General features: G+C 42.6%; 1 protein-coding gene and 1 long non-coding RNA gene across 5 annotated transcripts; one reads left to right on the top strand and one right to left on the bottom strand.

Annotated features, from left to right (window-relative positions):
• Window positions 1–1,833: 1,833 nt before the first annotated feature.
• LOC111254867 (uncharacterized) lies at window positions 1,834–6,926 on the top strand. 4 transcript variants are annotated; one of them, XM_022816182.2, is made up of 10 exons: window positions 1,834–1,941; window positions 3,005–3,100; window positions 3,337–3,730; window positions 3,884–3,964; window positions 4,137–4,319; window positions 4,409–4,534; window positions 4,725–5,139; window positions 5,256–5,337; window positions 5,495–6,111; window positions 6,271–6,926. In XM_022816182.2, the coding sequence occupies exons 1-10, from the start codon at window positions 1,910–1,912 to the stop codon at window positions 6,390–6,392; spliced, it is 2,148 nt and encodes a 715-aa protein (XP_022671917.1). In that variant the 5' UTR covers window positions 1,834–1,909; the 3' UTR covers window positions 6,393–6,926. The 4 variants fall into 4 exon arrangements, with proteins under 4 accessions (XP_022671917.1, XP_022671916.1, XP_022671919.1 ...); XM_022816181.2 differs by having other exon boundaries at window positions 3,334–3,730; XM_022816184.2 differs by lacking the exon at window positions 1,834–1,941 and adding an exon at window positions 2,252–2,407.
• A 506-nt stretch (window positions 6,927–7,432) lies between these two features.
• Window positions 7,433–10,841, bottom strand: LOC147754559 (uncharacterized). Its single transcript, XR_015317602.1, has 2 exons — window positions 10,327–10,841; window positions 7,433–9,579 (listed from the first exon to the last, which is right to left on the bottom strand). It is a non-coding gene; the product is annotated as an uncharacterized LOC147754559 (long non-coding RNA).
• Window positions 10,842–14,531: the final 3,690 nt, after the last annotated feature.

The raw sequence follows: 14,531 nt of genomic DNA, 5'->3' as shown, positions 1-14,531 counted from the left end.
GTAAAACACCTAAGTTTCATAAGTACTGGCTCATTTGAAGTCTCACTATGTTAGGAACATAAATCGATCAAACAAAAAGAGCTACTAGAGTTATTAGAGTCGTTTTCCGAGAGTCTTTCGCATTCCTTATAACATAGGCTGAAAACGGCCATCCCTGATAAGAAGTTTAGGCCACACAAACTATAGCTGACTCGATTAACTTATACAACACCGCTTACCACTATTGCAATGACGATTTACACCTTAAACGTGGGCTTATCATGATCAGATTCAACCTTTACTGGCTCTAAATATTAAACAAACATTTAACAGTATTTTTGGACAATAGTTTTCTTTCGTCTTGAGACTGGCACATTAATCAGTAGCTCCCATTACTCATACGAAATAGCTTGAGAGTGGGACCATTAAGAGCGCCTTTTAAGTTGCTAAGACGAGCTTGTGAGTGCCGAAACAACGCGGCTTAATGCGTTTATCACGCTACATTTCACCATCATTTGATGCGGATGAGGGGTGAAGGAGGTGGACGCACATTGAAGGTCTCATATAGAGACAATTTGACCGTGTTTCAATGAGAAAAACCCCCCTATTGATGTATATACAAAATCACTCAATGCAGTCGGCATTGGAAGCAAAAGCCAAACCCCGTTTTGATCGCGTAGAGCCAAAACTAGAGCTAAATATATTATTTGAAGCAACAATAGTAAGTATATTTTGTGAAAGCATGTCTTCAGTGCATCTGAACGGACGACTGGAGGTCTGATCATATTAACCGAACGTTGGCTGTACGATATTAAGCTTGCGATAATGGTACCTTTTTTGGTTCCATGGGTTTGAAATGTATTGTAAAATTATTAAGATGCCGTGTGAACCGTCGTTGTCCACGCTGATCTAATGATAATAATAATAATCTGATAGTTAAAAGCATTTCGGCTTTGAAACTTTTGAATGGATCTTTTGAATGAACTCAAAGCAAATATCTCTTTTCGGTTTCTGGTCGACTAAAGTGTTTTATATTGAATATAGAAGCATCCCATTGAAGCAGAAGTGAGTTTGTGGGGTGTATGATTTCCATCAAACTTCTTTAATAAAGCTAATTTTTTGCAATGGATTGATATGGCCCATATTGCAGGAAGAAAATGTATATAATATATACATGAAGGTGTAAACATCACTTTAACGATAAGTTCCATCTTGCGCTACCTTTTGGCTTTGCTTGTCATTTGTGCAGTCTATGGTGCGGTCCCTTGATCAGAGTATTCTGTACCAGAATGCTCGTACCAAAATACCTGGAACCAAGATTACCAGGTGTGCTCCTCCGATGGGGATGTACCCTAGCTTATCGAAAACGACTCAATGTTTTGAAAAAAAATGGGAAGCAAGATAAGTTTTTTGCGAAGCCTATTCGTTCTTGCAAAGCAGACATTTTTTTGAAGTGCGATTTTTACATCATCTGCCCTAAGAAAGTAGCTGTTATTTCATTCTACAGTGAAATAAAAACTAATTGCTGACAGTGCCTATCCGCTAGGCATAACTGAAAGGATTCGAAGATACTCAAAAGAAGGTAAGGATTGCCCGCGCCACGATCAACAGGCCTTTAATGGGACAATCAACGCTGGAGGCTTCAGCCCTGTAATAGAAAAAAAAAAAGGTACTTGTTGACTGGTTAGCAAAGTTCTACTCGAAAAATCACAGCGAATCATACGGCCAGAGAAGAACCTTTACACCAATTCCAATCTGAGTCTCATTAATTCGGCTCATGAATACGAACATACATATCAAGAGAAAAAATTCCGGGACATCTATAAATGTATGTAATTATCCAGTCGCGCCTTTATTCAAAATCTGTCTTTGTGTGCAGCTAGGGCAAACATCGTCAGCTTCAAAGAGTCAAATCACAAAAAGTATCAAGATGTCTTTTTGCAATGAGCACGTTATTCCACGGTGAGTTCATTTTTATTCAAAAGGGAAGGGTTTTTGTTGTGATTATATTTTTTCATTATACGAACTTGCCCAAAAAACAATCGACCGAAGGTTGGTGTTCGAATTCAGCAATTCTCCTCAATAAATATCACAATACAGGCCTCATGTTACCGAACTTCTTGTTCGCTTAAGGATTAACACGATCAACTTCAGCGGTACCCTCATACTAATGTTATCAGCTGTGGTTGTGAGGTGCCAACGAAATATTGCAAGCTGCATGAAGTGTCCAGGCTGGGGGGAACGCCAAGATCTTTGCGAGTTTCAGGGTCGAAATTCCATTTAGGGCAACTATTCATGCTACATAACAGTGCGATCGGTATTGGTTGTAGAAAACGAAGGCAGAGAACTTTTCGTATGGAATGGTCCATCAGTCTGTTCCGTTGTGACAGGCGATCTTGTGTTGGAAATCCTACGTATGTCCTAAAGCGTAAGTTTTTGTCGATAAGTTTATGAACTCTCCGGATACTGCACGTAAAAGGACGTTATCCCTCTGTGAGAAATGCGAACGGCCCTCGTAGTATCAGCCAGAGTTCATTGCGCGGAATTTAAAAACCCATGAAACTGTTAATAGATACAATCGCCATGTTTACCTTTAAAAATTTTTATTACCTAGGGTTCGAGTGATTATTTTCCGCCATGCAGCAATTTCTGTTGGCCATTGACTGCTGTTGACATAATTTTTTTGCTTCCATCTGTACTATTATGGGAAGCTTTCCTTATCTGTTCCATCCAACCCTAATTCACTTCTGGATTTTACCCTGCCATGATGTAGTGATCCAAGGCTAAGAAAAGGCAACGAAAGGAAGCTGTAGTGTTACGGTGAATAGCGTAAATTTTTCGTTTATGTAAATCAAAGTTTGTGTGGTCAATGAACACTACACGTACGCATGTATCCTCTGTTTGAGGTAATTGGGTAAATGCAATGCATGTGGAAGTGTGTACGTTATGTTGCATATGTCAGTATCATCCTATGGAATGACTGTTATTCAGCGGAGCCTACGTGGTTGTGATTTGTTTCTTTTAGGGCGCCTCAGGAAGCCTTAAAAGAAAAACAAGAGGCTCGTGAACATAGACCACTGAAAGGCATTCTCAAGAAAACACCTTGGTCTTCGTTAGAAGAGTAAGTATGGCAGTGGTCTTCTTAGTGCATACTAACCCAATTTCTGTAGAATACGTAGTCGTTTGTGGCACAATTTAGGGGCTGGACAGGCTGTGATATTGCGAAATAAAATCGTAGCCAGCTGACTGGTCGTGATGTATAGCGAAAATGGTACGATACAGCCATACTTCTGTTTCAAATGATTCATTCTCAATTGAAATATGAAACTAATATTTAATCTTTTTCGGAATCAGCAGTAAAAACTACGCGAAGTCATCTTTGAAGGGTAGCGCGTCATCATTGGTCGAAGTGCTGGGAGCATCCGGAATGCGCGAGATGATACCACTCGCCGAAATCGATCCGGCTGTCTGCGTCGTGGGAGACCCCATAGTGGCTGACAGACCTTCAACTGACGTCAGTGAGAGGCCTGCGAGGTTATTAGATGGTGCATCAGAAGCTGGAAAACACGCCCTGTTTACAGAGAAATCTACTAGGGAAGTATTGGTTAAGGAAGGACCATTGAAGTTTTCTATCGGCGGATGCATTGCCAGAACAAAAATTGAGGGTTTTGGTGATACCGACGAGCGATTTATATCCGATACCTCCGATATTTCTATGGAAGATACAAGGCCTACGACGCCTCAGAAACAGGTTGGCACTATTTCTAAAATTGACAGCATTTTTTTTCTTAGGCGCAAGTTTTTTCGCATGAAAGCAAGGAATAAAGAGTTCCTTTTGCTATTTCTCTGCAAATTTGTTATTTTAGGACGTTTTCGATTATTTTAGGACGTTTTCGATTTTCAGACAGCGTCAAACGAGGGCGGAACTGAACGCAATCTGATTGAGGAGGCAAAATCTCTGCTCGAGTTCTACTTAGATGATAAGGTAAGTGTTTCTGATTAACCTCAATAATGCAGTAAATACTTAACGTTTTGGCCGAAAAGACAGATCTCTTCGGGGTTTCTTCTTCTTTCTTTCGGATGTTTCGAATAGCAGATGCATCGTCATAGCATAGAACTTTGACGAAGACGTCTTTGTGACTAAAATTTTTCTCTAGACTGCTCTTCGTGACGAGTTACTGGTCAAGCAGATTCGTCGCTGGTCAGGATGGATCTCTCTTAACTTTATGGCAACTTACGGACGCCTTCGAACGGTAACAAGATCCCATACCGCGGTGACAATACTTAGGCAAGCAGTTAAAGCATCAAAAGTGCTAGAACTCAGTGACGACGAAACCAAGGTATGATCCGCAGGCTGATATAATACTATCATCTCACATATATTATAGAGGAAAATAGAAAACTTTATGAATCTGCATTCTCTCTACAGGTCCGTCGACTAATCCCCTTCCCACATTATGATGAGACCTTTGCATCACGGGCTGTCGTACAGCTGCACCAAGAAATGCCGAAGTCGCAGTCTCAGATCTTTGATGTATTCAAAATGTTTGGACAGGTCAGTTGGTTCCTCGTATTCTTAACCGGTCGATCGTTGTACGTCTGTTTTTCAAAATCGCAATCCTAAATGAGAAAAACACTAAACCTTAAAAACAAAAACAAACACTTGGTATCTAGATATTAAGTGACAAGCTCGACGTTGGATCCTGTGAACGGTGAAACAGCAAATTTGTCTCAATGACCCGCAGGTTTACGCAATTTACGTATTGCCACGCATGCTATGCGTCCCGTGCGCCCTGCCCGACGCTCCTGAGATTGTGCTGACCAATGTACGAAAGTTCCTTTCAAGAAATCCCGCCTTACTCGAGGTCGAGTGGAAGGCCCTTGCATTCGTCGAATTTTCCAGTCATCGTGAAGCTGAGACCGCTTTGTTCGTTCTTACCCGTATGGCGTTCAGAAGCAGCGGCTGTGGTGGGCCAGAGCTTCCAGTTTTGTTGCCGGTTAAACCGCACCCCCAAATGCATCTTAAGTTACACGATCCTCAAGAGGTGAAGGAGCTGACGCGCGTCCTTCGACTCGCCCTTCAAGCCGATGAGGATCGAAAGCAAAGTACTGAATCGCACCCACAGCAGCATAGTGCATACGATCGACGATATTGTTATGGTATATAAATAATTCTATTTTATACACAATCGTATGGAACGTTAGTTAAATCATTCTTCTAGCAGGCACATTCTAAAACAGACATGCAACCAACGTTGTTTAAAATTCATTTGCAGACCCAGAGATGGCGCATGAAGAAAGCGAGAAACTGTGCGCACGACGCACCGCGGGGAAGTCATTTAGAGAGACCATGGCCCGGTAAAAAAAACTATAATTATAATATAAAAAAATGTTTTCTGTAAAACACTTCTATAATAATCTAAAGCGAGATAGAATTAGGTGAATTGTAGGTTTCTATCTGACGTACCTGCCTGGGTGTATTTCGCTAATATCCGAGAAATGTAATGTATTGCAGTGATCCCGCTATCGTCGACTGTGGTTTGCCCGTAGTAGGACCTCGAGCCCATCGTGAGTCCGCATCGGCGTTCGAGCTGCGATCTGTCCAAGTAGCACGGCAGCGCGTCGCATGGGAGCCTTGCATCGCTTGCCAGCTGCAGGAGCGTGGCATGTATGATCCCATTGCTCACGCGTTTACCCTTCGTTACTCGACTGTTGGGAAGAACTCGAAGCACGTTAAAAAAACCAAGGTCACCGTTAAGGACACTGTTAAAGATGAAGCTGTCGTTGTGGGCTCTACTGCAGCAAGTGGTAATAAACTAAAAGTCGTTAATGGTATCGATGATGAAAAACGACGGGTTGGTTCTGCTGTAACAAAACAAACCGATCCCTTCATTGCTGCTAACGACAATGTGGACGCCGTGAACAAAGACACTGACGCCGATAACGATAAGATGGATACACCTGAAATTATCATTGCTGAGGAGCAGGGTACAAACAAAACGTTGACGAACCAGGCGACGCGGCTCCTAGATAAGTGTGAAGAGCGAGAGTCCTCTCCGTTGTCTAGTAGCATGGTGAAGAGTTGTCCGTCCAGTGCGACGCAATCACCTACAAGTGGATACTGCACCGATGGTACATAGATTTAGTTTCTTTTCGTATTATCAGGTTTCTATGTAACGTCCTTTCTAGTGCAACGCCATAGACGAGATCAAGTTCTAACTGCATAGGTTATTCTGTCCATGCATTTAGAATGAAGCTTATGAGTTCTTTCTATTGCGCCGTTTTTCTCAGAATGTTCCTCAATGAGTTGCGATGATCATCCGGACGAAGTAAGCTCCACGTGCGTTGCTGGTCCGGGCTCCAGCAGTTCGACTCCGCTAAAAGCAAAAGCTCTTGACAGCATCGAGGAATAGGTGCATCCTACCGCCTAACACAACCGGCTGAGTCATTCGCGAAAAAAATGTTTAGAAGCCCAACTGGGAGTCCGTCCGGTCAAGAATTGGGCACCTTGAATATTTTTTTAAGAAGAAAGTGTTATATTACGATTAATGCTACAAGGAAAAAGAACGTTCATGACCGTCGTTTCGTCGAGCCAAATTTACGTAGATAAGGAAAGGGGGCGGCCGTCATTTCATCGGGCCAAATTTACGTAGATAAGCAAAGGGGGCGACTGAGGCGCGCGCAACGGCTGACATCGACGTGATAAGACGGCTCCGTATGGCGTTCTTACATGGTCCAAAGGCTCTGCAGAACTATACGATTAAGACCGCTTTTCTAACCTAAAATACTGTCCTTACGTTTGCTTTTGCTTTGGTAAAACCAGAAACACATTTGAAGACTTATGGAGGCCACTAAAGTTCTCTCATTGGGAATTTCAAAAACAGCCATGTCTCGTACTTCGGAGGGCGGGAGCGAAATTCTTGAGCTTATTAAAAAATGTTTTCGTATTTTGACAATTTTTCTGTTTGAGAATGTGTAGAAAAAAACAGACGTTTAGCGTTTAGTTAACATAAACTAAACGCTAAACGTTTTTTTTTAGAAAAAAACAAAACAAATACATATGTAATTAGTTAACTAATATATATCAGTTATCTGACTGATCGAATCAATTATATGCGTAGGTAGTCGTTATTATTATAGATAGAATTATAGATGCTTCGTTATTAGGTAGGTTGCCTGTTGTTATCGTTGTTTGTCGTACTCTCAGGCTTTGCTGATATAAAGCTTTTACCGCGTCTTGCTTAACCAGGCTTTGATGAAGCTTTTAGCGCGACCTATCTGGAATCTGATAATCAGAGGAGCTTTATGAATTTACACGCTTGTTTATACATGCACGATAATGTGCCCACCGCACTGCCCAATCTTTATTGAGCACATGCAGAATCCTGATCTTTCACAATACATTCCCATCTTAATGTATCTGTCTGACACCTGAATAACACATGCACACATTCCTGATCTTTACGTATATATCCCTATTTCTCTAAGTGTATGTGTCACACATGATATCCATCAATTTCCAACGCGCTCGGTCATCTTCGAAGAAGCACAGGCAATGTAGCGGTTACGTCAAGCTCCTGCGAATCCCAGAGGAAACTCCAGGCTATCCATTTTGACGTTTTAGCCTTTTCCTTGTATAAAGTATGACATGCCCTGCTCTGAATGGCACGTCCTGCTCGTTTATGTTGCTTGCCAATAAGGCTACATTAAATAATTAACAGCTCCAATGTTTCGTTGTAGAATCGCATATCTCCAAGATAGCGTTGTAAAGAGGTAAAAGAAAACGCTAAATCCGATCCGATACGAAGATTGTAATAGAGAAAATAAGAAATTTATGCTTCAAGGTGTAAATGTTCATTAATACCAAACCGTTTGTTACCACAAGCCAAGCAAAGGAGCTGGGTTTTCGTCTGCCAATCGGAAGCTCGTGCTCCGCACTCCGTCCGCGTGAAGCAAGTATATCATGCCATGTAACTAGTATACTATTTTTAAACGTAGAGCCTCACGAGCAGAGCGAGATACGCACGAGATTGGTAGTAATCGCCGAGAGACTGCATGGCTGACATCCACAAAAGGACTGGTCAGAAGAGTAGGGTAACATCGAAGAAATCGAATAATAACGTTTACCTGTGTGCACCGACTGAATGTGCAGCTACAAAAAACGGACTACTACAGAATAGATATCCGCTTTTTAAACCGTCTCACCGATTGGTTCTGCTGTCTTCCACGGTCATTTGTCCCGTAGAGAAAGAAACGAGCTTTCGGCGCACGTACTTTCGTACCAGATCATTTATCAGCTAAAGCAGCAAAGCTGGAAGTGGGTGCGAAAAGCTGGCAGCATACAGTAAGAGAAGATAGAACCACATGGGCGGGTCGACTGGCGCTTGCTGCTAAGTGAAAATGGCTAGGGAACCTCGTCCCAGTGGCCCTGTAGGGATTAGGCGACAATAGGACGAGATGGTAGCACAACAAAATCTAGCACAGGGAGCGCTTTAGCCTCGCAGTGATCTGTAATGAATGACAATCTGGTCTTGCAACTGTTCGTTGTTAGCTAATATATTGTTACTTTAGTAGCATCCATGTGGTAGTGATGAGCTTGCCAAGTAGTACTGCTTGCGAAAGGTAATTGTTTACGCATCGCTCGGTATATGAGTCATATATAGTCGTTTGTATTTTTCATTTCCAGCAGCAGAATGTAAAGTTCTTGGCTATGTAATAATCTAGACCGCAGTTCGTTGAAATGAAAGCTAACATGAACACCAATCTACGGCTCTATGATAAACTGATCTGAATGTTCTCAGACTTCGTTCATAAAAGCATTTTCAGTGTCAGAATCTCGGATAGTCCGATTAAAACAATTAGGTACGTTTTGTGCGAAAGTGAACATGTCACATCTCAACTTGCCGCAATTAAATATCTTTGTTAACTTAAACTTCTTTTGTTATAGTCATACTTGTCCGAACATCAAACATGCATTTCTTTTTACCTAGTCGCGCCTACACAGCGCACTGCCTAAATCACCAAAGACCTTCTTTGTGCTTCAAAATCCGTAAGTCCCAGCAGCCGACGTGTTGCTTTTCCGAGGATTTCACTGCCTCTTATTCATATATACTGCATCTTTGTCTGCCGAAAAATATATTAGTTGATCGCCTGACGGTTTAACTCTATGCAATACAGAAGGCAAAGTTGATTTGTTAGGCTTGATACCGCAATGCTGAACGCTCGTGCCCAACGGAAGTTGTTCTGCGCACCCATTTCCCTGTTACTCTTCTTCTTTTATTTTGTCTCGCTGTATCGTATTGACAAAGCCACGTCATTTCTTTGCGCTCCTACGATCTCAAAATTCCAATTGCGGGCTTCGGGCCACAACATTTACGAACGTGTATCGCGTCTTCTATTCCCTTTGATAATACAATTTGGCCCGCGTGTCGCAGCACTATGCAAGCCGTGAGGAAACAAAAATTGCAGTCGGGGTCCAATGCTTTCATTCCGAGAGGTACGTGAGAAGCGAAGGGGCTGGGATTCGACAAATACTATGGCGGAGCTTACCGCGCTTCATCTGAATTTTGGCGAACAGCTCACGGGTCAAGGGAAGCTCACCTTAATAGCACCAAGACAGGCACATACAAAGGACTATGGTTAGGAAAATTAAACTTTTATACCAGATATATTACCATGTTTTGTAAAGAAATGTACATAGCTCTTCATCATCTTTGAAAATAATGTACAGTTATATGCTGCACAAATCATACTTTTCTCTACTCATAAGCTTTTATCAAATCCTAGGGCCACACTTCCGTCGGTTAGTCCGAAAAGTAACGTGGGGAAGTCGCTGTTTGACGCCGCATTTTCTTTTTTCTAAAAAAATTAACCCTTTCCTAGATTATTCTGCCATCTACCTGATTTTCTCATTTTATTCCAAAAGTGCCACTCGACTTGCCATATAGAATTACCATATTGTCATAGAGGTAGACATACGGCCAATTAAATCAGCGTCCAAAGAGCTTCTGCCGACCAAACTAAGTTTTCGGTGGTTGCCACTGCTGGAACCAATTTGAATAACGTTTGCCTAACTCAGTCCCCCTTTCTGAATCCTACTCGTGCCTGATTTAACCTCTAAGGCATGCTTCCCAACTCATACTCCACTAACATTATTATTTCTTCGTTTAACTAACTAACGGACGGAGCACGAAGTAACTCACGATTATTCAGCTAACGGCATACGAACGAACAGTTGTCCCCTACTGTGCGTCTCTGGTCTAATTCATTATGCAACATGTTCAGTGCAAGCGTGTGGACAATGTCCAGACCGCATATTTTTGCCGGTTCCCCGACCTAGGAACTAACCTCGTGCTTGATTCATTGACACATTTTCCGCAGGACTGCTACCATAAGCTACCGCATGGACGGCCCTTAGTTTGCAACTCTCGTGGGGACCCGAAAAGAACCCTACACGGAGTTTTCTCGTCTTACCCACCAATCGCTTTGACAGCGGCATCACTCGAGGAGCCCGCATAACTATGCACGTTCGCGCAGCTTGGCAGGTCCTACACGAGGTGTTGAGGACTAAACGTTCGCAGACAGCTTGCAGCTATCGTTGACGTGGTTCACGTTACACAGGTTTTTCACGCCCGTTGAAATGCTGGCTTCGACGGCAAATGCCGAACTACTCGTATGTCCATCGGTGCCTGTCCGTTTCCCTTACCTCGAATCTCTAGCGGGATTGGGCGTGTTAGGTGTACTGGAGCTTGTGCCGGGCCGTAGCCGCCCCGTGTGGCCTGGGGCGCGGCGGTTCGTTAACGCACCCCGCAGCTTCCCGCTTTTGGCTTTATCCTGTGACCCGTCTCCCCGCATGTTGATCCTGTGGTGCTCCAGACCTAGCAAACGACTACAACTCCAACGGTTTCTCCTTTCTCTGTAACGCACTTCCTTCCAGCGCTCCGTTTCTCCCTCGACCGGGAACACAACGACCCGATTCCAACCTCCAGCCTAAGCTCAACGTGTTCGTCTTCATTGGGCCGTTGCTACCTCTGTTTGGCGCATGCTATCCGTTCTACCATCCAACACGCCGTCCGTTGTCTGTTCCATCGCTGTTCTATGCTCCTGATGATAATATAATAAACTTATTCCCCCAGTCCCATTCCAGCCCTCCCCTAAAGCTCCCCGCAATCCTCTCGCCATTCGTCCGTCCGCCTGTGGTGGATCTTGCCGCTTTACATTTACTCCTCGTATCCCTCCGTACGTCTGACAAGGAACGAAATTGTAAGCTTGCTAAGACTATCCTCTATCTGGGCCTCTCTCCTTTTCTCTACTGTTCGCCCCCGCACTTTCGAAGTCTGGCCTGGGCTGAGACGAAGCTAGGCTGGACTCACTTCTTCATGTCTCTCCGTTTCCTTATCTTTCCCTCTCTGTTCTTCGTTTTGCTTTGGGACTGGCGTGTGTGCTCTGCAATTACACTGCCTCTCCTTCTCTTTACGGACTCCTGGACGCAGCCGCCGCCGTTCGTTCCCCCTTCATGGGCCGAGTCCTCCCGTTATTCCCATAGTAGCCAATGTTTACTACTTCGTTATCGTCAAATATCAAACCGGAACAACTTAAACGTGCACAGTGTTGGACAGGGTGTGCCACGGAAATATGGGACGTCCGATTATTCCCACGTAAACTATTTTTGGTCACATGTGAGCTACGGAATCGGCGTGATGAGGGCGGCCATTGTTGGACCTCTTCGGGGCAGAATGTACACAGTGATAGTGAGAAATTTGAAGAAAAGATCTCAGCCGCTCAATTTACGAGTAGACATTGCATAAATGTATACGAAAGCGAGGGTTTAAATAACAACCTGGCTGAGGTATATTCGTTGAGACGATCCGTAATCTCTCATAAAGCACCTATCTTACCACATGTTTGATGCGTTGAGCGTATTACAGATTCTGGCGAATTCTGGGATGGGATGTTGGCTGGCGCGTACGTTTAACAGCTGCGAATTTATTCATGAAACTACAAAAATAATATCAACACTATATAGCCTTATTTAAAGAAAAAATGTTACTTCTTAAAATTTCTTTCCTTCATTTGTTAAGCGCTTCTTTTACACCCTATAGGTAAGTGTCGAAAAACATACTTTTTGAACTGAAGGCTTACTTATGAAGCTGTAGAATCGTACTTTACCTAATTGCAGGGCTACAGCTTCCCCTTTCGATTTCAATAACAAAATCGCTACAAAGCCATGGCGTCCTTGCATGGAGTAATAACATAACTTGCGACAAATCGTTTTTTGAATGTATGATCCTTTGAAGTGTGAAAATGAGAGTGAATTTTGTAGATGTTCGGTGATTTTATTTATTTCTACCCAAATTTTTCATATCTCGATCACGCAGTTTATATATAGCGGAAAAATTTCCGCAATTGGCTTACAACTGTAGTGTAACACTGGACACCTATCAACTGCCTCCGATTTTCTCCTGATTTTTTGTATTGTTATGATAGCATTTAGCTAGATCAACCTGCATTCCATTCTACGGCCGCGACTCGTGATTTTATGCTACCTTCGCTGCACCCCATGGTCAACAGAGGGAAATTGCAATATTGACTCAGTCCCCTTCTCCTCATACGCGATGGCGTACCCCTGCAATTTTACCCCTGATAGGTCTTTTTTCCCGTCGCTCAAAGCGCTCATAGCATTCGGTCGTTACCCTTAATCAAGCGCAAATTCGACCTGGCCAACGGTGGCCCGCTATTGGGCCAGCCTTGATCGTCCCTATTTGCAACACGTATCACTGTTATTACCAAGACGAAAAAATACCGTTGAATAAAGTTCAATAAATAACTTAAGTGCACTCTCAACTGGCAATACTTCTGATGCTGAATGATTATTACTGGCCATCCGAATACGCTGAAAATTATAAACAGCGTTTTTATGGTAGAAATAAATGACGAGCTCCTAGTCTAAAGAAGTCCTAGTCGCTCTAGCAACGATTGCGATGTCATTCGCCGAAGTGAAATGTTATATGTAAAGTAAAACAGGCAAAAGAAACAGCAAATCTCATAGAAGATAAAGGTTTAAAGGACGGAACGGAGAGCCAAATTTGTTAATAGAAGAAAAAGCACAAAAATGAGTGAGCAGGGAAAATTGTAGGAAGGAGGTAACCTAAATGTCGCTATTATGGTTGTTGCGGGTACGGTGTCGAGCAATACCCCCGTGCTCATGCTATTGCTGAACTATATTGTAGGAATGAGTAGGATTGCTGTGGACTCCTATAGGGAAGCAGCGGGACTGAAAAGTCACTCATGCGCATACTAAGTCTCGAATCATCGAAGCAAAAAAAGTTACGAAGTTAGTCAATAATTAATAAGTAACGATGACAGACAACAGCAGCTGGTGAAGGGGAAAACGGTAGTCAGAATATTTTTGCAACCATATTATCATTTATACATTGAACTAAGCGATCGCACGCCGCTTGCAGAACAGCTCACTACCTAGTTTTGCTAAAGTTGATTTAACTTTAGCAAAACTAGTTGTTTTGCTCGTTGCTGAGAACCAGCCGTCTGAGGGAATACCAATGACGGTACCAGACGTAAAACTCAAAACATAGAGCGAACTGTTTGCTTAGATATCCGAATCAAAATCTAAGATCATAGACGTATCTGTTTAGATGTTGCGACGGAGTTGTCTTACATCAAACACAGCTCCAAAAATTATGAAAATACGCCGAAGATTCTGATGAGTTTCCAACCGCATATGCTTATTTCCAGAATAATAACAAAAAACCAGTTGTTATAAAGAGAAGGTCGAAAATAATTTCGAAATTATTCGACGTGAAAAATTCAGCACTTATACACTGAGGTTATATTAGCTGGTAGCTTACCTTTTTATGCCTTTAACGAATGCATATCAAATGGAACCTATTTATAAGTTGTAAAACCTTCCACACAAAAAATGCGTGTCGGCTCATAATCACTTAATGAAGTTAATGGCCTGGAACATCAAAAGAGTGCACAGATGTAATTATAGCTGTCACATTAACAATGTTATGTTACGACAAAGATAAATACAACATGTAAAGTTTAAACCCAGTACAGTGTTGTTATTTTGCTTATTTAGTTTGTTTATGTTCAGGGGAGAAAGGCAAAAGTCCTGCTGTAAACGATGTAGCGTTGAAGTACTCGAATCATCGATACGATAGTACCTTACGTATAATGTTTTATAACACACAGCTCGAAACAGCGGCGGACTCTATTATATTGCTGGTATCACATTACCACTATGTATTTCATCGAGATCAAGATGTTGCGGGAACAGCCGGGATATTCATTTTGTGTACATAAACGGCGCTATCGGTGAATGTCTGCACGAGAGTGGTTTACGACGTTTAAAAACAGTATCTGGAACTTAGAGGATTTTGAGTTCGATCAGAACCACCCGAAGACAGTTTGGAGAAAAATGGATTCCAAAAAAGTCGTTAGAACGTTGCCTCTCAGCATTTGGCCTCATACTGAGCATCACGCAACCACAAGGACCGACCTTTGCACAGAATTATCATCGGTGGTGCAAA

This window comes from Varroa destructor, unplaced genomic scaffold (genome assembly GCF_002443255.2).
Source record: "Varroa destructor unplaced genomic scaffold, Vdes_3.0 BEIS01000007.1, whole genome shotgun sequence".
Classification (NCBI taxonomy): domain Eukaryota; kingdom Metazoa; phylum Arthropoda; class Arachnida; order Mesostigmata; family Varroidae; genus Varroa; species Varroa destructor.
This window is presented reverse-complemented; position numbering and strand designations above follow the sequence as displayed.

Excerpts from the sequence above, each read along its gene's own strand:
- LOC111254867 (XM_022816181.2), top strand. The coding sequence starts at position 1,910 with ATGTCTTTTTGCAATGAGCACGTTATTCCACG. Across the intron at positions 1,942-3,004 it reads AATGAGCACGTTATTCCACG|GGCGCCTCAGGAAGCCTTAA; the intron begins GTGAGTTCATTT and ends TGTTTCTTTTAG. Across the intron at positions 6,112-6,270 it reads AAGTGGATACTGCACCGATG|AATGTTCCTCAATGAGTTGC; the intron begins GTACATAGATTT and ends CGTTTTTCTCAG.